Source organism: Centruroides sculpturatus, unplaced genomic scaffold, assembly GCF_000671375.1.
Source record: "Centruroides sculpturatus isolate CEXI.00-Female unplaced genomic scaffold, Cexi_2.0 scaffold372, whole genome shotgun sequence".
In the NCBI taxonomy this organism is placed as follows: domain Eukaryota; kingdom Metazoa; phylum Arthropoda; class Arachnida; order Scorpiones; family Buthidae; genus Centruroides; species Centruroides sculpturatus.
In genome coordinates this window covers 315,932-340,220 of record NW_019384553.1, presented here as the reverse complement: position 1 = coordinate 340,220, position 24,289 = coordinate 315,932, and the positions used below count along the sequence as shown (strand labels likewise).

The 24,289-nt window shown below is 32.1% G+C and overlaps 2 protein-coding genes across 4 annotated transcripts in view; both read right to left on the bottom strand.

Annotated features, from left to right (window-relative positions):
* The window catches only part of LOC111623750 (putative oxidoreductase GLYR1 homolog), a 49,411-nt gene extending 41,034 nt beyond the window's left edge, over positions 1–8,377 (bottom strand). Inside the window, exons 1-2 of the mRNA XM_023366448.1 lie at positions 8,294–8,377; positions 7,351–7,608 (exon numbers count right to left, since the gene is read on the bottom strand). Coding sequence (XP_023222216.1) covers positions 7,351–7,608; positions 8,294–8,377 — 342 coding nt within the window. The remainder of the gene's footprint in view (positions 1–7,350; positions 7,609–8,293) is intronic.
* A 6,943-nt stretch (positions 8,378–15,320) lies between these two features.
* Positions 15,321–24,289, bottom strand: part of LOC111623737 (chromosome transmission fidelity protein 8 homolog) — a 40,238-nt gene continuing 31,269 nt past the window's right edge. For all 3 annotated transcript variants that reach the window (XM_023366424.1, XM_023366425.1, XM_023366426.1), the window contains exon 4: positions 15,321–15,559. In XM_023366424.1, the coding sequence (XP_023222192.1) occupies positions 15,350–15,559 (210 nt within the window). In that variant the 3' untranslated portion in view covers positions 15,321–15,349. The remainder of the gene's footprint in view (positions 15,560–24,289) is intronic.

The following is a 24,289-nucleotide window of genomic DNA, read 5'->3' as shown; positions in this document are numbered from 1 at the left end:
CATAAGACTATGGCTTGGGAATCACAGATTTGCATAACGTTACGGCTGGTGATGGCTAATTGGTCGGCCGGGAATCACGCCACATGACATTTGCATAGTGCTACTGTTCAGTAATTACTAATTGGTCATCGAGTCCGGTGTTGACGCTATAAAAATGCGACAGTTCGACACACCGGATATACGTCACTCTCGTCTAAGTTCAACTTGGGCATTTTTTTGTTCAATAATAAATGTGAATTATTCTTACTGGGAAAAATAAGACATTCCCTGAAAATTAGACCTAGCGCATTTTTCAGAGCAAAAATTAATATAAGACACTGTCTTATTTTCGGGGAAACACGGTATGTAAATTTTATGAGAATCTGAAGAAGTAAATTTTTCAATTTCAAGAATTGAAATTGTATCAAAATGGTCAGCATAAATAATTTGTAAATTGTAGAATAACAGTTAAATGATTTTTATTAACTATGCAAATTATTATAAATATTAAGGAATGAATCAAATAATTTTTTTGTTGAGCTCAACAGATGGCTCTACTTCCTCATTACGTAAAAGCTGATCTTGGCCCACCAGTCGCGAAGCAGTTTCATTTCCTGAACACTGGGAGTTCGGATTCGCGTGTCTCCAGGATGGGCTGGCAACGTGTTTTCTGGGTTTCTCCACGTCTGTAACGCCTGAATAGGGGTCCAGTTATTTTTAAAAATCCTTCGGGAAGGCGTTATTCCCCGCGTATATAAAAAGAAGCTGATTTTGTAAGAACTTAACATTTAATTTGTTTCATAACTATCTTATGTAAAATTCATATTTCTTTATAAGATATATTTTTGAAGAAAGTAAGTTTAGAATGTTTGGAGGAAGTAAAATTGAGATATTACAAACAATTGTTTTAAAAAGTTAAAAAAAGGCGATTAATTAAAAATGAAAGACACTTTTCACATCCACTTAATTAACAAAATCAATGCTAAAAATATTTAAAACGAAAGGTAGCCTTAAGTTTTCTTTAGAAGGTTTTTAGTCACTATAAATTTTTTGAAATTTTCTTGTGACTGACGACAGTTTGACGATAATGGGACAATTTTTTAACAATATTTTAACAGAAAAGTTTCAAAAATGTGCCTAAAAAGCATCTAAAATAGAAACATGAAAGCCATGTCAGTATTTTTAATGTGCTTTTATATTTCTGGTGATAATTTGTGAAGAGAAATGTAGTTTTAGTTGTAAAAAATTGCCCATCTTAATTTTTTAAACGAAATTTGTCCAAGGAAAAAATTTATTCGACAAAACAAAAAGTTGCATTCAACTGAAACCATTGAAAATGAAACGTAAAAGATGAACATAAAGATATGAACTTATTGAATGAAACACAATTCGTACTATTATAAATATTAATATATAAAAATACTGTTCAAATATACAAAGTACTACCCAAAAGCTTTGCAAACTGTCTGGAAAATAAGGGTACTCATTGTATATATTATTGTCCACCATCGTCTTCATAGGAAAGTAAACATCTATAACAACATACTTCCCACAAACGTCTCGTGGAAAACATAATTTATGATCAAGTTCAGCAATGCCTGTGATTTTTCCTGGATCTTGTTTACTGTTGCAAATCATCTTCCTATTTTCCAAACTGAGGTTGTTTGGAAAATAGGAAAAAGTTGCAGGAAACAAATCTGGGGACTAAGGTGAGTGGGGGACAGATAAGCATCATGTTGAATGCCAAGAAGTGTTACATGGCAAAGATCTGTGGACTTGCATATTGTCATGATAGAGAAGCCAGGTTTCTCCCACAACTTTGTGGGATATTTCCTTAGTATATCTCTTAGTTTCCTCAGAATATCACAGTAAAATGTCACATTCATAGCTGACATTGTGCAACAAATTCCTTATGAATAATTTCATCTATGTCAAAGAAATAAATCAACATTGAGTTGTTGTTGGTTTCACCTGGCAAGCTTTTTTGGGACATGGAGAACTGGAATAAATGTTGTTTGATTTCAAGATCATATTTGTAAAACCAAACTCTCATTACTGGTAATTATTGTTGACAGAAACTAAATTGTTTGTGGCCCACTTTGTAAGCTCCTGAAAGATGTTCAAATGATGCTGCTTCTGCTCTTCAGACAGCAATTTGGGCACTAACTTATGGAAATTCTTCTCATGATCAGATCCTTAGAATGCATTGACATGCACGATAGGACAATCTTGCAATCTCACAGACATCACAAATCATATGATAAATGTCAGCACTTTGTCAATGTTTCTGGCAGAGCTTGTGGTGAGATGACCAAAACAGTAATCATTTTCAATGAAAATGCAAGCACTTTTGAACAATTAAACCACTCACAAGTAGCTGTGAAGCTTAATGCATTTTCTCCTAATGCTGTTAGAAACATTCCACAAGTTTCTACAGCACCTTTATCCAGTAACAAAATTTGATGCACACATGCTATTCTTTCACATCCTCTATTTTTACATATTGCATAGACCATCCAACACAACAAGTTCACAAAAAAGTTCCTAGATATGAAATTACTGCACCACAAATGCAGATGACTTGACAAGGAGTTCATGTATCTCCATCTACCACCTACTGAACTATACTTGCTGTATGAGAAATTTTAATACTTTGAAAGTTTTTTAATGTATTGAACAATACTTGAACTCTACTGCAAACAGCTTGCATCTATTGTACATGTATTCTGTATGAATATAAAATAAACTATATACTGGATAGTGAATAAGTTAAAAATCACACCTTTATCAATCCAGCAACTGATTTTTAATACCATAAAAATGTTTTCAATTGTTTTAAATGATCTTCCTCAGTTATACCAAAATAGAACATTGAAAATCAAACATAAAATAAAAACATGGAATAAATATAAAATTCAAACGGAAAAAATGCACATGCTGAGTAACTATAACAAAATAAATTATATAAACAAGGCCAAAGCAATGAAAGTGAATAAAATACAAGATATAAGATGAAACTGTAGTATTATCCATTATTATTCTTAATTACTGTAAAAAGATCTCCAAGTAGTGGATAATGCATCTGTGTCTCTATGATTTATACATCCAGTTCTCATATGCTCTTTGAAGATTTCTAATTTCTCAAGATGTGTCGATTTATGCCTGTTTGTTGTAGTCTTGATAATAGCCGCTTGATCCCATTGGACATTAACCTCCTGTTGTCTTGCGTATGACACTAGCAAAGTGTTATCAAGGTTCTTATCGATAGTGTACCTGTGCTCTTTGAGCCTTTGGTTTAAAAGGCACATAGTCGCTCCTATATAAACAAGCTTAGAATCGAAATACATAGAAATATTGCAGAAGCTAATAATCTTCAAATTGTATACCAATGTAATCCCACTGTTTACAAGCTTTTAAGAAATGATAAAAAGAAAAAAGATTGGAATTCAATGGAGGGAGTTTATTTGGTGCCTTTACACAACCAAAGTTTCAATTCTAAGCTTGTTTATATAGGAGCGACTATGCATCATTTAAAACAAAGGTCAAAGAGCACAGGTACACTATAGATAAGAACCTTGACACCACCGTGCTAGCGTCATACACAAGGCAACAGGAGGTTAATGTCCAATGGGATCAAGCGACTATTATCAAAACTACAACAAACAGGCATAAATTGAAACATCTCGAGAAATTAGAAATCTTCAAAGAGCATATGAGAACTGGATGCATAAATTATAGAAACGCAGACGTGTTATCCACTGCTTGGAGATCTTTTTACAGTAATTAAGAATAATAACAGATAATACTACAATTTCATCTTATATCTTATATTTTATTCACTTTCATTGCTTTGGCCTTGTTTATATAATTTATTTTGTTATATTTACTCTGCATGTGCATCTTTTCCGTTTGAATTTTATAATTATTCCATGTTTTTATTTTATGTTTGATTTTCAATGTTCTATTTTGGTATAACTGAGGAAGAGCATTTAAAATGATTGAAAATGTTTTTATAATATTAAAAATCATTTGCTGGATTGATAAAGGTGCAATTTTTAACTTATTCTGTATGAAAGTTTGAATTACTGTATGCATTCTGTCAAATAAATACCAAGAATTGTTAAATAAAATACAAAATATTGTCTACACTAAACAACACCAGGGCGAAGTCATCTATGCACCAAAGCCTGTTACTGATGTGAAACTCAAATAAAAAATGAAAAAAACAAAAAAAAAAAAACAGTACTTCACAAACGTTTTTGAACCAGAAATGGCTCTTCTTCAGGTGAACAGCAAATTCCCAATGGAATGCAACTAATTTGCCATTCACCTAAACAACAACCGTTTCAGGTTCGAAAACATTTGTGAAGTACTAGTTTTTTTTGTTCTTTTCATTTTTTATTTGAGTTTCACACCAGTAACAGGCTTTGGTACATAGATTACAAAATATTGGTTTAATCATTCAAGTTTATTTTGTCATCTTCAAAATAGGCACCGTTTAAAGCAAAATACTTCTGCCAACAAATAATCCAGCCATTAAAACACTTCTTATAAGTGCTTTCTGGTATGGCCAGCAGATCCCTCTACATATTTTGTTTTATTTCTTCAATCAACTTGAAATGTCTTCCACAAAGTGGTAATTTGAGTTTGGGGACGAGGAAAAAGCCACATGGGGCCATATCTGGTGAATATGGTGCTGGGTCAATGACATTCGTTGAGTTTTTCGTTAAAAATCCACATACAAGGGTTGATGTGTGAGATGGTGCATTATCATGGTGCAGCATCCAAGAATTATTCTTCCACAAATCTGGCCTTTTTGGGTAAACATTCACTCTCAAACATATCATAACTGTTTTGGCTCATTCTCAAAAAACCATTCTGAAGCTTGTTGGCTGATTTGCATGTCAAACTCATAAACCAACATCTCATCACCTGTTATGATGTGTTTCATGAATGTAGGGTCTGATTGGCTTTTCCAAGCATGTCTTCAGCAACCTTTTCCCAGTGTTCTTTTTGAAGAAAATTCAGCCCTTTGAAACACGTCTCATGCCCAAAACTTCAACTAAAATGGTGGAAATGGATTTGTGAGACATGTTCACATTCTGAGCCAGCTCTCTCAAGCTTAAATGACAATTTTCCATCACCATTTCCTTCACTTTGTCAATGTTTTCATCAGTTAAAGATGTTGAAGGTTGACTGGAACATAGCAAGTTTTCCACCACTTCTCGGCCATCTTTAAAAGCTTTCTACCACTCATATGCACATGTTTTGGATAAAACTGACTCACCATAGGCCTTCCATTGCATTTTTAATGACTCAGCACAAGAAATTTAATTGGCAACACAAAATTTTAGACAAAGTCTTTGTTCAGTATTTTTGTCCATTTTAAAACTCACAAAGTACACTTCACATTCAATGATGAAACCAACAGTTGTAAATAAACTGGTTGACAGATGGCACTACAAATTCATGCAACAATTAAGTAAACTAGTAAAACAAACTTTTTGCTGTAAGTACTAACTTAAAGAAAAAAGTTTGTTTTCATATCTTTTATACAGGCTTTTGAAATGGACAATTCTTGGTATTTATTTGACAGAATGTATTGCAAAGGATTACAGTATTAGTTAAATTTTTTATTTTATTTTTGTTTTATTTACTTTTATAACCTATATTAAACTTTTAACAGGATTCAGTACAATATTCTAATTTCAGTTTTGCTTGTCAATTTTTTAATAATCCCACTAAGGTGACCAGCTCACTTTATATGGCCAGAAATTGTATATTCAAAAAGGTGACCACTTAAGTAAGGTTTAACTACATTCAAAACATACACAGATAATGCTAATTTTAGAATTAAATAATAATTATTATATATATATTCTCAATAAAATTAATGTAGTATGATATATAAACACAAATACAAACTCACCTATCTTTAGAAGTTTATACAAAATCAACTATAGCTTAAAACATTATTACAATAATTAGCATTATAAATCCTTCCATAATCAATCTTTTTACTTAAAATAAATAATCAAATTTGTTTTGTAAACCAAACACCCAAATTGAAATTTATATATTTCATGATAAGTAATAACTAAGGTCTTCAGTCAGCTTTCAGTGTAGCATGCAGATGGAGCATGATAAAGTAACACTAGAAATACATAGAAATTCATTTTTTTTGTATAGTAGGAGGCCAAAAAAATGAACCCAAACTATAATCATGCATGCATTTTATTACTTTGCACCAAAACTACACTCAATTTGTAATATTTTAAGAATTTTAAAATTTAAACCTACACAGAGTGAGAACAATAATTTTGCTGAATTCTGAATTTAGAAACTCAACACTTCTGCGATAATTATGTAAATCCTTACTCTTTATCCCCATCTAATCACAGTGCAATGTAATATTTCAGATGGGTTCACTTCTGAGTGTGCAGCTGGAATACTTGATCGCAAATTAGTTCATTTCATTAAAAAAAACTGTACAGAAAGAACCAGCAAGAATTCAGTTGTAACAATAAATCATAAGACTACCTTACCACCAGAGTCTTTAGTTACCAAGTGGGGTATGGATTGAGACAGCTGTTTTCTACTGTGAGTCCTACAGAAAGATTATGGAATTCATCTTAAGTCTTGATGATTCTGATTCTTTAAAGAAAATGAAAAGCTGTACAATGCAGGAATGTGGAAGTAGAACTGTTCACTGTCCAGAGCTCCAAGTCTTTAATAGAAGCCATAAAGAGACTAGAAAACAAAAATTTATCCAAAGATGATCAATGGAATACTGTGGAAGATGTGCACAACTCCCTGAATTGTTTTGCAAAGATAAAGTTGATACAAAGCCTTTGAAAAAATCTAGACATAAAGGATGATGTCTCCCCAAATGCAGATTTAGAGTACAGAGTTAAAAAAAAGTTTGTGCTGCTCATATCAGTGGATGTGGAACACTAATTTTTGGCATTTATAGACATATTTACTGACAAAAGAAAAAGACTTTTGTTTCAAACGTAAAGAAATTAAATGTAGTTAGTTAAAATAACTTCCTCTAGTGTGCTGAAGAAACTGACAATGTGATCTCTGATGATCTGATGAATATTACTTGGACTATATTGAAATAAACTTCAAAATAATGTTTATGATATATGTTCATGCAGTGTAATTATTACTTTATCGATATGCTTTGTCACAAAAGAAATACTGATTGTTTTTGGACATCTGTACCCATTTTGACAGTACCCATTCATATAAAATTTTGCATCCAAAACTCTAAACCTTAGTAATAACTACCTTTTATACTTTTTTATGTTTTAATAAATCTAACAAAAATATTATATATATACATTAATTTAAAAAAATTATACTTACAGGTCTGGGAACGTATGCTGGTCTAACTAAAAGTCCTGATGATTTACTGGGTGATGAGTTGACATAAGAATGATGAGAATGATCAGCTCCCGCTGAACTTGAAGCTTCTGTAAATGTATAAATGGATGATGCTAAATTTGATGCTCCAACAACTTTGTCAGTTGGTCTAGGACGTTTGTTTGTAAGTGAACTTGTGCTGCTACTATCTGAAGATGTTCTTTTTACAGCAGCTGGTCCATAAGATAAATTTGTTTCATCCTAATGAATGTCAATCAATATCAATATTAATATAATGCAGTAAAAAATATTTAAAATTAAATCATTATCACATTCATAAATATATTAATAATAAATAAAATATAAGACAGATATGCTAAATTTATAATAATTAATAAAGTCAAATATTAATATTAATGCAAATAATTGGTATTTTAATTATAAACTGTTATTCAACTTTAAAAAAATAATAAAACTCATTAATGACTCTTAAAACAATTTCTTTTTCGATAATAAGATTTTCTAAATCCACTCTCAGAAAAGTTGTGAAATAGTGATATTAAGTAGGTATTCCGTGAAATTAATTCAATTCCAATGGTATAACTAGAAATTTTAGTCCCTTAAACAAAATTGGTAAAAATCTAACTCCTCCACATTCATGATGATATAGGAATTTAAACAAACATTGTTATAAAATATAGATAGTCATATTAAAAAGTTCTTTAGTTGTAAGTAAATTTAATAAATAAAAATAAAAAAAGCATTCCAAAAGAAATCTACAATAAGATTTATAAAGAAAATAAAACTTAAAAATCCTCTCTGTAAGCTGAAACAAATTTATCTTAAACAATACCTTAAATACTTTTTCTCAGAACAATTTTAATTTATTTAAATGAATGTTTTTTGACTTGTTTTCATAACTACTTATCACATCTATCTACTCTACATCAGGTTTAACAACTTTAAGTTCAAATCTTCTTAAACCTGATGCAGACTTATGAAAAGAAGTCAAAAACATTAATTTATTCATTTAGATAAATTATAGTCATGCTGAAAAACTATTTCAGGTGTTGTTTAAGCAAAATAAAGCTTATTAGTTGTAACAAAAACTAACAAAAATTTAAAAATTATCACAGCAATCACATAAAATTTAAAGCCAGTATTTTGGTTAATTAAATATTCTGTAACACTGATCTGCATGATTTTTTAAAATGTATTTTAGTGTGCTGAGTATGAATCTAAAGTCTTCTATTACCCACAGTTTTTTTAAATACCACTTTTTTGCAGAAAAATGCCTTTTTTTAAAAACTTTGTTACTGTTTGAATAAAATATAAAACCAACAGTGGAAACTTTTGGAGGAAAAAGTTAAGATGTCCTATTACAGAAAAGGGAATCAGAAAATATGAAATTTTTTGAATGGAAGACAATCAAATTTTTTGTAACAATATACTACATTTGTTGGAGAAGCTTCAGCTAGCACATAATCCTGTAAAGTGGAGGCTCTATTGACTCATCTAAGTCTAGCCTTAAGGAGTTTCATTGCACAATGACAACAAGCATCTGTTCGTTTCAGTCAACTACTCATGATGTTTACATCAAAGAAATTTAAAACAACATGAAAGTGATGCAAAACAATATACCAGGTTGTTCAATAAGTTTTGTCGTTCGATAAGAGGTGGCGCTATTAGGAGCATCACTTTATTACTCTATAAAAAATACTACTATTTCATAAACACGTGTCAAGTTTCAAGTAGATGTGTCAACTCATTGTATATTTGCAGCTGTTCAAAGTCGACGTGTCATTGTATTTTTTTACAATGGAAAAAATCGAATATCGTGCAGTGATAAAATTCTTATTTTTGGAAGGTGTAGCACCAAAACAAATTCATGAACGATTGTTAAAAGTGTATAAGGACTCTTCACCTTCAATCAGAACAGTAGAAAGATGGGTTGCTGAATTTAAACGTGGTCATACAAGTCTTAAAGACGATCCACGTGAAGGGCGTCCAAAAAGTGCATTAACACCAGAAATCGTAGCAAAAATACAGCATATGGTTTTGGAAGATCGTCGATTAACTGAGAGAGATTTAGTAGAAGCCCTAGGGATTTCGTTAGGCAGTGTGAGCAATATTTTGGCTGAAGTTTTGGGTTACAGAAAGCTGTGTGCACAATGGGTGCCGCATTCGCTAACTATGGAACAAAAGCACATTTGAATGCAACTTTCTCAGCAACATTTGGAGCGTTTTAGAAAGGATAAAAAAGATTTTGTGCGTCGTTTCATCACTATGGATGAGACATGGGTCTACCACCATGATCCTGAATCAAAACAAGAGGCTAAGGAGTGGTGTGAACCCGGTACTTTGGCTCCGAAGCGTGTTAGGGTCCAGAAATCGGCCAAGAAGGTGTTAGCATCAGTTTTTTGGGATGCAAAAGGAATTTTGTTTGTGGATTACCTCCACAAACAAAATTCCTGGTAAAACAATAAACTCAGATTATTATTGTAACCTTTTGGACCAGCTAGATGTAAAAATTCGTGAGAAAAGACCTGGTTTAAAAAAGAAAAAAATTATTTTTCATCAAGACAACGCCCCCTCTCACACAGCTCAAAAAACCATTGCGAAAATCAGTAAATTAAAATACGAATTGTTGCAACATCCTCCCTATTCGCCAGATTTAGCTCCCTCTGACTTCTCGCTGTTCTCACATCTAAAAAAATTCATGCGTGGGAAACGATTTTCATCGAACAAAGAGGTAATAGCAGCCGTGGAAGCGTATTTCGACAGTCTTCCGGATTCTCACTTTAGGGATGGAATCCATAAATTAGAAGATCACTGGAACAAGTGTATTGAAGTTCAGGGAGATTATATTGAATAATAAAATGTATTTCAAACCATAAAATCGTGTTTTTCTTATCGAGCAACAAAACTTATTGAACAACCTGGTAAATTACAATGAGCATAAGTGGAATGTGTGTGCTGACATCAAAGTTGTTGCAATGCTAACAGGTCTTCAAAGAAAATACACCAAATTCTGCTGTTTTTTATGTGAATGGGACAATCAAGCAAGAACTGTTAAAATTTTAAATACTTTTAAAAATCAGGTATATTTAGAAAACAAAAATAAATGAAATTTGAAAAACGAAAAAACAAAAAATTAAATTTAAATTTGATCATCTTTTGTGCAAAACAATACTAAAACAATTTCTGTAGTTATATGGCAAAAGAAAAAAGTTGCAATNCCCTATTCACCAGATTTAGCTCCCTCTGACTTCTGGCTGTTCTCACATCTAAAAAAATTCATGCGTGGGAAACGATTTTCATCGAACGAAAAGGTTATAGCAGCCGTGGAAGCATATTTCGACAGTCTTCCGGATTCTCACTTTAGGGATGGAATCCATAAATTAGATCACTGGAACAAGTGTATTGAAGTTCAGGGAGATTATATTGAATAATAAAATGTATTTCAAACCAAAAAATCGTGTTTTTCTTATCGAACGACAAAACTTATTGAACAACCTGGTATTATCCTAATTGGATCATACTTGAAACTGCCAACATTTATTTTCCACTCCGTAAAATTAGTTTTACTGACAACATCACTAAAACCCGATACATTATAAAACTACAAGCCAACCAATGTCATATGTCATCGGGCTATAATACTAATAAATTATGAAACAATTTAGTACTAGAGGAAGGCGTTTGGTGCCATCTCTTAATAAATTTAATAATAATAATTTTTAATTAAATAATTTAAAACTACTGGAAGAAAAGAATCAACTCGGAGAAGGACTCAAACCCGCAACTCCTTACATTGCAGATGCATTGCCAATTACGCTACCCGGACCTCCGGTCCAATCTCGTCTTCCAGTATATATAACATTATGTTATAACCATCATAGCAAAGTACCTACATATAGTACCAAATTCAACAACAATAATGTACAAATGTGAAATTTCCACTTCCTATTGATCACATAAAACTTCATCCGGAGAATGTAGGTCCTCAAACAAGGATCACAGAAGGATAAGTCTTCAAGAAGAAGTGGTAAGAGTTCTAGTATTGGAGTGGGCAATCAAAATGAATAAAACTCACTCTAACTTATGCTAAGCGGAAGCCTCTATTGGGAATGTCTGTGCTTGTGTTGCAAATGCAGACACTGTTTTCTGTATAAACAAAGCTTTTTGGGCTGGTAAAATTCATCAAAAGAAGCAAGGATACTCTAAATTGACTGAATTTATAAATTGCAGAATGGATATTTGAGCATTATTATTACTAATTGAAATAATCCAGAATATACTTAGTATAACCAGTACTACTCTGTTGTTAATAAGCCTTTATCATTGGATAAAATTGCACCTTTACAATAGTTATTCTCTACATTTAAGTTATTTATTTAATTTTGTCAATTTAGATCTCATCTCTTCAAAATTGCTTACATTGAATAATTGCATAAAAGTTTATTGTCAAAATTTGTACATATTATAAAAAGGTACTTATTAGTATAATCTGTAAAAATACTTTCCCGAAGTAATAATAAGATTTGCAAGTTGAGGATTGAGAAGAATATCGTATCAACTGACGATGATTACAATAATTTAATAAATTGTAAGAGTTCGCGTTTCATTTGGGAATCTAATAATTGTCTTCATATTCTACAGCATCCTTTCAAAAATAATCCACGTGAGAAACGAAGTTGTTTTGTACAGAAAACGCATGCATGATATGCTACGATTTTCTTATCTGCCAAACGAATTGGAATGGTTAAATTTACCAACTGCATCGACAACAAGGTACAGAATGGATGGTGTTTTAAATTTTAAATGGATACTGTCTCAACCACATCTAATTAAATTGTTGCTTCTGTCAAATTTGCAGAAAAAATCCTAATGAAGTTTGTTCGAATGCACTCTCGGGGATGGTTCCGGATCTTCGGAGCTGGGAGTTTCGAGGGAACAACAATGCAGTGAGTATTGAAATTAAATTAACTTTATTATTATCTAAAGTTTAATGTGACAAATTGAACAAGATAAAATAAAGATGCAGAAAAACTTTTTTCCATTTCCATAATTCTGCAATCTTTTTTTGCACATAAAATGATAGAAAGAAAAAAACTAATACATGAATGAGTGTGGACACAAAACATTTGAAATGCCATAACAAATTTTGGCAATTCAGTTTTTAATACATATTTTACATTAGCCAAACAGTTTTAATTAGACTGTGACAAATGCGTGCCTCAGTCATAGTTCAATTGGAAATAAAACATGGCTTGATCAACAAAATTCCACATAACATATTTTATCAAAAATTGTTTACAAGTTAAGCTATATATGTGACGATCTTTGTCACAGATGTTTTTCATGAAAACAATATTGCTATTTGTTGTGTTTAAAGTTCTCCCCATTCCTAAAGTTGTCTTTGAAACAATCTGACATACATGTATATTTTTTTAAATATATATTTACAGTTTAGATATTAAGAATGCATAATTCAGTAAGTATATTCTATCTAAAACAATGGTACATTCCAGTGTACAAACAGTGCAGTGACTAATGCACATTGCACTTAATGGGCTGTGGATGCAGCTGTAATAACATCATTTTTACTACTAGTCTGTATTAACCCAAAGTTATTTTTTTTACAAAATAAGTCTGTAAATGCTGTTTGCTTCTGCCATCTTGTATATTGACAGACTTTCCAGTAAAAGCTTATGAAACTGTTCAATGGTACATTGGTTGTGCCTGAGACTGTTGAAACTCTTATGTGAAACATTGTGTACATTTTAGTGATGTATAATCAGTTTACTCTTTGTGATTCTTTGAATTCTTCTCTACAGATATTCTCACTATTCTGTCAACTTTCTTAAAAATACAAACTATTATTTAATTTTCAAATGAATTGTTGAAATACACGAGTGTTTAGGATATTCAAATTTTTACAAAATACTCCAAATGATGAGAATATAAAATAATAATTTGGAATTGTACTTCTCTTATATTCATGGGCACTGAGAAGTTTCTTGACAGTAGATTGGAAAGGGCTCAATCGGTGTATGAGTAGGAGTAGATTTGGAAAAACTCATCGTTTAAATTCAGCAAATTCATTGCTAATTTCATTATTTATGAATGTATCCTTTGATCTTGCCATTCTGTGTAGGTTTGTGTTGTAAAAGTAAGGAATAACTATTGAAGTTATCAAATCTATATGGGAATGTCTGTCAGAAGATAAAGCAATGTTTAATAGTGTAATCTTTTTCTCTTGGATTGTCATTTGTTGACTATGCTCCTAGCACTGGACAGTGATAAAATCATTTTTAACATAAATAATTTTGAATATTGCATCTATCCTTATTTAGGAAGCAATGCAGTCAGTTTTTTAAAAAGAGAAAACAAATGGAATTTACAAAATATAGTTTTGGTTTTTCTGCTTGTAATTTATTTTTAAGAAATGTCAACAATGCAGCTGCACATTAAGTCTTTGACAGGAAAAAAAAATGCATTTTTATAATATAACGACAACACCGTATAAGTTATATATTTCCAAGGAATGTTTTTAGGGAAAACAAAATATTCAAGTATTTTTTGTGGAAAATGCAAGATTTCTCATATTGAACTGTTTAGTGTAGGACATAGGACATGAGTCAGTTAACAAGAATATTTATGGTATATATGTGCTTTGTTTATCCTCATTCCTTCTACAGGCTTAAGATTATGGTATCTTTGTACTTGCTGGAGGCTATGGGGGGAAAAAGGGTATTTGTTAATTGTGATGTTTTATAGCATTTTGATTTTATACTGTGCAGTAAAACTGTTATTTCTTTTTGCTATCTCACAAAGTTGCAGTAGGCTTCTTTGTTCCACAAAGCAGATTACTTGGTATGACACTGATTGAAAATTTGGTATCAGTGAGGCACTCATTCACTACTGGTATAAACAAAAAGAAGCTCTAATCAACACAAAGTCCAATATGAGGGCATTGCATTTCATGGTCCCAAGACTGGAAAGTATGTCTGACTTGAGGAAGAACTTGCAACAATGGCTGTGCTTTAACATATGATGTGTTGCAGCCATGGTCTTGCAATATTGCTCAGACAAAATATTTCTTCCCTCAAGTTTAAGGCTAGTTGAAGCCGAGTGTCAGCTGATTTATGAAGAGGAAAAATGGCTGCATATTGTTTGATGTGAGAGTTTAAAAACTGTATATATATATATAACTAATTAACAGATTCATAATTTTATAAGATTATCAGTATTTATTGTTACAAGAAATCTTGATTTAGTCTACCTTTGAAAATAATTCACATACTTTTTTACATTTCAATTTTTGATTAGGAAAAAAGTGTGTGGAAATACTGTATATTTTTATTTAGCTACAAAATTAGCTAACCAAAATATGGCAACCGTAACTTTATAAAGATCTGTTTAATTTGCAATTATTGTTCTTACAGAGAAACTCAACTTCTTTTCAAATTCTTGTAATTATAAATTTCATTTATTGTCTTTAGAATTAATAACAAAGTTCATTTAATTGACAACATATTGAACTGTCCACATATATAAAGTTAAATACTTGAGATGAAAAGCACACTCCTCTGCATTTGGATATTCTAGTATTTGCTTCAGAAAGAATAAAAATTACAGTTGCGGTATTGTATTATGTGAATGCAGATGTTACACGATGCACTTTTGTACATAGAATGTCATTTTTAAGACTATACAGATGTTAATTACTGCAAATTGATATTTATGAAATTTTTCTGTTTCTTTTGCAGGAATCTTACGAAAATAGTGCAAAGAGACTAAGAAATGAAAATGCGGCGTATTTTAGACAAGGACAGGATGTCAGTCTGCAAAACAGGACGTTTCAGTTTTAAATTTTTACATGTTTGTACATGGCACGCGCATTGTTTATTTACATCACGAGTAGTGTTTCTATTGTAAATGTTCTATAAAGAATAAGTTTACTTAAGTTTGATTTGTTCCAAAATTCAGAAAAATCCTACATGCTGGTAGAGGGCATTCCCTCGAGTCTCTTGGAGACAATGGGTTTTGGTCGGGTCCTGAACAATATTTTTCTCCTGATCACTGCTGTCACTACGTATTCCGTGGATGTTTTGGTTCTCTCCCTCCTCAGGACTGCAAAGGGCTTCTGCAGTTCCAACACCTTGCCGAACAGAATATGGTGACCGATGATGAGTATTGGAACACCCTAGAATTTACAGAAATCATTATTTACACATTTAAGCAGTATGCAAGCAACGTCTTTTGTTTCAGAATCTGTATTTGGCCGGCAGAGTAATGCTAAGATCAGAAATCCTAGTGATATGTAGTAGGATTCAAAAGTTTGGGGATTTTGCATATAGTTCCTTGCCTTGAATAGTTGAAACACAGATACACAGCCATCTTCAAAAAATCTTGTGTGATGATACACTTTTTCCAATGCTCATACACCTTCTGGAAACATTGCTTTAAGCCATCTTTTGCAACAATCTGCAATGCTACTTTTTACCTCATATGATGACTCAAAATGTTTGTTTGTTAAGTTATGGCAATGCAACACTTGGGGGTGATCTGCCTAGGGGGATGCCTTCCAGGAGAACTGGTCCCTATTTATGCGTTAGACATGGATAAAACTCGGAAAACTCCACATGGCCAGCCCATCTGAGTTAGGCGCAAACCCACAACTGAACTCCTAGTGTTCAGGATACAAAGACTGCTTGGCCACTGGTGACCAATTCAAAATGGCAGGCCATTTATGATGGATGGACTCATGCAAACATCACATTTTGTTGTTTTGAATCATCGTATGAGGTAAAAGTAGCACTGCAGGAGACATTAGAGAGTTGCAAAAGATGGCTTAAAGTAATGTTTCCAGAAGCTGTACAAGCATTGGAAAAAGTGTATCGTTGCTCAGGGGAGATTCTTTTGAAGATGGTTAAAATACAGATGTATAAACTATTCAAGACAAGGAACTGTATGCCAAGTCCTCCAAAATTTCAGATCCTACCATATATTATATCAACACACAGAAATATAACTACAGTAGGGCGTCGATTATCCAAAACGTCCGTTAATCGAAAGCGTTCCAGTCAGACTGTGTTGTGCTGAATCAAACGTTTTTTGTTTTTATATTTTTCAATATATTTATTTTGTTTGTATTGATACAAAATAAAGTAATAATTTTTAACCATACAATAGCCACGATTATAAGAATTTTCGTTGCGCTTAAGATCGATGAAAATTCAATGCAAAGCAACACGCAACAGAGAAAAATTTAAACATGGGATATACTAATATACTATATTAATAATGTATTTTTTTTTATACATAATTGGTCATCCGAACAACCCCAGTCTCGAATTGATTCAGATAATTGACGTTCTACTGTAGTGTTTAAGGGTGACATTGAGTCTTAAGGTCCCCAAATAGTTTTGTTTTCTCCCACACACACCTCAATTTCTTTAAAAAAAACAAAAACACGTAATCAAGATTATAAACAAAACTCACTATTATTATGAACTACATAATGGTTACTTACACATATACATAGTTGATCAGGATTTGGGTTTGAGCCAGTAATTTTTAGTGAATAGGAGATATTTTTCTACATTGTAGATCCTAATTATTTGTGGTAATTCAGAAGTGTTCATTATGCAACTATGTAACATGTGCTTTTGGGGATATTATATATCACTCTTCCTGTATTTCACAAGTGGACCTTATGGTCTTGGAAATTCAGTTCGGGATGTGACTTAGGCCATATAGTGTGTCAGTTGCCCCAGTAAGGGACAACTGAAACTCTATTTTTCTGTAAATATTTATACTTTAGGAATTTTCAGATAACGTCATTTATGTTTCAGAAAAAAAAATTAAACTCTGATTTATCGTATCTCAGAATCCCGTAATATTTGAAACTCGAATTTAGGTGCATTAGCAGTCCATAGTTTGAAACAAAAATCAGTAATTTTACCAAATTAGTAACAACTAATGATCGAGAATCTTAGCGAAGTACCGAGGGAGGGTTATTTCTATCGAAATGCAAAATCCGCACAAACGAAGCCACGGGTAACAGCTAGTTATGCATATACATGATATCGTCGTCAAACTAAATGAGTATTCTGTTTCTTCAAGATTTGTAAGTAGCATGGGAGGCTTGCATTAAACTTCATATACCATCTCAAGGTCATTAAATACAGTTCATTTTTACCTTAAATATATGTCACAGATCATTGTATTCCACTTTAGTCACTATTGAAAAATAAATGCACGCAATGTTATAAGAGTGCCGATGAAAGTAAAGACGGTAATAGTTATTGCCTCACCTTGCATACATTAAGAATGGCAAGAGCTAACATATTGAGATGATGTAGCATTCCAATAAGATATCTGTACAAGAAAATTGTAGCAAATATTTCCACCTTTCTCAAAAAATTACTGATATACTCTCTCCCCCCCACACAAAGAACTAAACCCGAATAACTGGAAAAAATTTTTGTACTATTTGAAAGTGAAACAAATATTTGCATAAAAGTGGTGTGGGAAACAATCAATAAAAATATAAAATATATATTTACAAAATACTTGGCATATATAACAGATACGCATGTTAAAACGGGTCGGCAAACTACGGCCCGCAGGGAAGATAGGAATTACTAACTTGGAAGTCCAGTATGACGAAATGTGAAGAGTGAAATTGTCTGAGAAGAAACAATTTCACTCGCATTAGTACAAATTTTCACCATTCTATAATAATTTCATTAAAAATGTTAAGTATCAGCAATAATGTGTAAAATATCACTTCCTAATAAAAAATAAAAGTTGAGTAGAAGTACTGTACCTATTAAAAAAGATACCTATTTGAGTTTGCAACCTGGCCTGCCAAACCTGATTTTTTTACGATCTGACCCTTTCCTACAAAAGTTGCCAACCTGTGCTATAATATAGCATATTCTTATCAAAAATGGGATTAATTATCACACACTAATGAATATTTTTACTCTTAACAAAAATATTTAAGACTAAACTGGTTAAACGTTAATAAAATGGGTAAAAATATAATTTTCATTGAAAGTTATCTAAGATATTGTGCACAGCCAGTAGTTTCCAGTGACAGAATGAAGTGAACCGTGTGCTCGGGCACAAAGAAATTAGTCTGAAATTTTCCCGTGCCCTGTATATGGCAATTTTTCCATTTGCGCTAGTATCACATCAGCTTTCACGTAGAGGTTGCTAACAAAAATGAAATAACAGCAGTTGTCCCATTTTTGCATAAAGTCAATTATTTTTCAAATTTCAATCCAAAAGTATTGGGGAGTCTTCTGCCAAAGAAGCTTCTTTAAAACATGCAAAAGTTTATACCAAATTTCAAAACCACATCTATTAGACATTTGGACTATATCATCATTAATGCAGTCTTCCTAAAAATCATATCAATTATTTGCAGTATCAGTTTGATATTTGGCTATAATATACATTTGAAATTTGTTTTCCTAACTTGGGATAAACTTTAGTTTGTCACATTCTTATTCAAATCCCCCTCCATCTTTGTAATTGCACTATTTTATGTTGTAACAGCAAACAGTTTGAGAACTTTACATTAGGAAGTACTTGACTTTACTGCAAATCTATCAATGTCTGTTTTGTAAAAAAAAAAAAACCCATTACTACACAAATGTTTTTGCATCCTACAAAGAGACTACCGATTAACTGTATGAATTCCACTGTCTCAAAATTTGACTAAACTCAAATGGCATCTGTGCAAATATTGGACTATCATACTGTCACCTGTTGAGAAAATTAAAAAAAAATCACAAGAAGTTTTTACTTTATAGGCAAAAAAAATCACTTTGATTGGTTGCAGTTTATATCTAACCATCATTTATATTCTAGTGTAAGGATCTCCAACCTATGGTCTGCGAGGCAAATATGGCTTCCGAAGTATGTTTTTCCAGCCCACATAACTTGTTTTCATCAACACTTGAACTACACTCACTGGCCAATGATTTAGAAATAACAGTTTAATATTTTATTGGACCACCTTTAGCTGGAATTACATCATTTACTCGATTTGGCATGGATTCTATAAGGTGCTGAAGTGCTAAGTCATTCGCTACACTTTCTTTTAGTTTGCGTAGATTTGACGGAAGCAGACTTTGTTGGTGGATCTGTCGTCGTAATGCATCCCATACTTTCTCGATGGGGTTAAGATCTGTGGCGGCCGGGATAGGTGGCAAAAGTTATCTTCGTGCTCGCTGAACCCCTGCTGAACAATTCTTGCGCGATGGACAGTAGTGTTGTCATCAAAGAAAGAGCCATCACATACAGGAAAAAAATGCAACATTGCAGGATGAACTTGATCAGTAACAATGTTCAGGTATTTGTTGGAAGTCACCCGACCTTCCAGGAATATCAGTGGATCAGTTCCGTCCCAACAGAACGTGCCCTGTACCAGAACCTTGAGTTAATGAGGCAAACAGAGTCCATTGCTTCACGGGGCTCTCTCCAAAACCTCTGTCAAACATTGGTACAGAATAAGGTGTACTGTGATTTGTCTGACCATATTACTTTTTCCCAGTACTCGGATGCCCAATCACGACACTCTTGGCACCACTGTAGATGAACTTTCCAGTTCTTCGCAGAAAAGTCACATAGGCCCGAGACTGTTCATAACGATTCTTTTCATTTCCCTGTGCATAGTTTGGGTAGATATGGGTGAGGGATGGGATTCATTACATTCTTCCATCAATTGCTGCACAGAGGAAGACCTTTCTTTTCCACTCTAGCCTTTTCAGATGACATCGGTCGTGTTCCCGATCAACTGTTTTGGAGCCACAGTTACTTCTTTTAGACATTGGGTTATTTTTTAACCAGTCAGCTCTATAGATATCATGGCTCCAGCAAGACTGAAACTCTGTCAAGTCCTTCCCTTTCCCCATTTTCATAAATTTAATGAAAATACTGACCAGCATTCTTAATATGAACACATGGTAATTCACACAACTCAAGTATTTTGCACATAAGCTACAAAAACACTTACTTAATATGCATGGAGGTTTCTAATTCAATGGCCAGTGAGTATAGTTCAAAGCATAATTTTGAAAAGTCAACTATTGATAGAATTAATAGACCTCAGTGAAAATGATTTTTATAAAAACCTATTTAAAGAAGAGAATTTGTTAAATTTTTACAAATCTGCCAGAAGAGAACTTCAAAAGTCTTAGAAGATATCCCCATGCAACCTGCCTGCTTCCGCTTTTATGTACCTTTGTGAAAGTGAAAAAGTGCGAAATCAAAATGTCGAACTCCACTGTACAATTTCTAAAGGAGATTTTAATACTGAGTACCACAAAATTTACCCCAAGTTTGATTTATGTCCATTGTTATTCACAAATAAGGAAATCGTAATCTTTGGATCTTTTGTACCGGACTCTGCAGACTTGTCTTTTATGGCTCACATGTCCCTTCTCAGAAAAAGGTTGGAGGATTATTCTAGTGAAATTTACTGAAATAATGAATTTGGAATTTAATTATTCTATGGAAACTTTCTTTGCAATTACTGATTTTTAATAAAATTACAAATAAAACCATGTGTGAATTAGACAAACTTATTCAGAGATAATGTTGCGTTTGCTATATAGCTTTTTGTACTAACAAATATAATTAAATTGAAAAATGTTTAAAGACAGTTCAACATAACAAATACAAGTATAGATATTCCTCATACAACATGGTAGTTATGGTCCAAAAAAGTACCGTGTTATGTGAATCGGTGCTATACAAAACAAAGGACTAGGTTCCAAAAGTATACGATTATTTCTCGAAGTAATGAAAAATATGTTTGGAAATAAATTATCAATTGTTAATTAATTACTGATTATTAAAGCAATCACAATTAAAAGTACCGTATTATGCATTAATATTAATTTTACTTAAACGAGGGCATTTTCTTTCGACAAAAAAGACGCGATGACGAGGATAAATCTTGATCAGAAATATCAGCAACATTTTCATATTTTTTATTTTTATGGCTGACAAAATAAAAATGTTATTAATTGAAAATTTTTTCTAGTGGGTCACATTTATTCAGTCAAGGACTTGGTAATTTTTTTCTCTCCAGAATTTACAGAACACACTGACAGTCTTAAAGGCTAAAACCTGAAAGGACAATTTTTTCTGTCATTGTTGTTGCTATCAGTTTTCATTAAATAAACCTGATGAAAGGCACAAAACAAATTGAAAATTTCAATATTCTAAAATCAATGGGTAAATTTGAAACGTGTGCTTAAATGAATAAAAAAAATATAGAACAAAGTTGGCCCTTAAAAATTGTGAAATTTTGTATGGGATTTCACCAATTTTCAAACTGAGTTGTAGAAATGCCATGTTGTACAAGGCATGCCTGTATTTTATCTGTAAGAAGGAAAATGCTACTTCATATATATATTGTGTGTATATAACTGGAAAGATTTATATTTATTATAAACTGTTTATTTCCTTTAATTCAATAAAAATATAATGCTTATTTTATTTTATGCCAAAAAGTAAACAGTTTATATGTTAAAAATCTTACTGCTATATTTTATCATAAAAAATAATAAAGTTTTCATTCTGCTTATGAAAGTTGCTAAAAAAGATTACAGAATCATCATCATCATTTAAACCTAGATTAAAATATATATATATATATATGTCTGTTAAAACTACTATGATACATGCCAAGTGTGAATTACCATGGTGGTTCAATCCACAAATCTGACATTGCGGAAGATTGTTGTGTGCACATTCAATGATCTGTCTGTAGCATACCACATCTACTTACACCTCAAGTTCACACACACTCCCAAACAAAATCATGCCTCTTTGCTAAAGAACACAAGGTCCAGGATGTTCATGCTAGTGCAGATGAATTTTCCAAAACAATGGCAATACTCCACTGACTCAATTAATCTATTAGTTTCAGTTCTTTCGCAATCATTTTGTAGCCTTGCAAAGGAATCCAAGAAATTCAAATCTCAAAGGACAGGCAAAGAAATGACTCTCAGAGAATTAGATAGTATATAATTGAGCACTAGTCCAGTTAAGAAAGGTGGGCTTCACATCTGGTCACACACGCCTCAATAAAGTGTATCAACTGCTGACTTGGTGATGATGAAAAGTGCATCAGGAAATTTTCAATAAAACTCTTCAATGCACCATTTGAATAAGCAATTAGAGAAATATGTTTCAATAAAAATGTCCTCTGTTGCATGATGAGATCCATTGAACCCCCACTCTAAAGACTGAGACACACTGAGATCCATTGATCCATTCTAAAGATTGGAAATAAGTTGAAATATCATTGCAACCATACTTAAAAACAATAACTTCAACAGCAATGAATGCAATGTGTTAACATACTGCAGAGATCCAGATGGAATCAGCTATCATACACAGTCTAAATAATCTCCTTGTCAACAATTTCCATTGTCAAATGAACATTCTTATCTATCCAGTGAGTATGAGAAGGTTGTACATATTCAGAAATCATTAGTTCGTACTGTACATATTACATAAAAAATTAATTTTTGAAGTTAGGGTTTTTTGACTTGGAAATCCTATTCCCTTCAGTCACTGTGGCTACTTATTAAATTATCTGCTATAAGGCAGAACTGTACCCTCAGTATTTTTCTGTATTTGCATATCCAAGATGGATGCTTATGTCTTCATCAGTCATTCAGGTGAGTAATCATTTTAGGAGTTTTTTTTATGGCATACATTTAATAGATTCTAGTGAAAATACTAAGATTTATTTACTGTACTCTAGTAAAATTTATAAGATACATTTCTAAACCCTAACACTTCATGACTCAACAGAGGTGAAAGACACATCTTTCCAGAAAATACAAAACACTTCAAAATTAAATGGTTTACAGTAATTTTTACTTTTCTACCTCTGTTATATATAACTTATATGAGTCATTCTAAGTTAAGAGGTACTTTCAACATCCACGATAAAAAATCATATTTTTTTCAAAAATTTGTTTGAAATAATGTTATTATCTCTCAAAACTCACCATCTTCTTTATGGTCACTTAAATTCATTACTTAAATGTACTTAATTTAGTCACAATAGCACTTCAAACATGAAAAACATATCTCCCCTGGTCTGTCCCCTAATTCTGTTCGTGTATCAAGAATTTTAAATACATAGAAATCTAATAAAACATCAAAATCGTTCATTTTAAAAAAATAGGATAAGTAAATTATTGTAATCTAACAAGTAAAATTACATAATATTTCTTTTTCATAAGAAATATTTGTGTCTACATTTCCCACATATTTCGCATCTCGTCCCCTGGCTTTTTGTATTCCTTAAAAAAAGCGGCGTTTGTTTACTTTATCGCAAGATGTTGTGACCTTGAACACATTTCGTTGGATGTGAAATTAGCAGCAAGCGTCGTGCAAGCTAGCCATATAGCCATTTTGATAATGTCACTCTGTGGGTACAGGTGAATGAGTGAATATGATCTCTCCACTGATAAGTTTTATTTTGCGATTATTTGCCTAAAGACTTCATTTGATTTGTATATTTACTGTTATTTGTGCATAGATTCTCATATCTCTTTGTTAATTACGTATGATAAATACTGTTACGATTATTTCTGTTTCCTAACGAAAAACTATCTCCCCTGCCTCTTAAGATTCCAGGGGAAAGACTATGTCCAAGGGAGATATAAAATCATCAGATCAGAGTGTTTTTATGGATAACGTAAACTGTCATTCTGTAATTTAGTCAATATACATTTTTACTCTTTTAGCCTGTCTCACACATTTAATTATAGTATAAAATGTCTTTTACAGAATATGGTAGCAAGAAAAAAAATGACATGTTAAGAACCCTACAAAAAAAAAAAAAAAAAAAAAAAAAAAAAAAAAAAAAAAAAAAAAAAAAAAAAAAAAA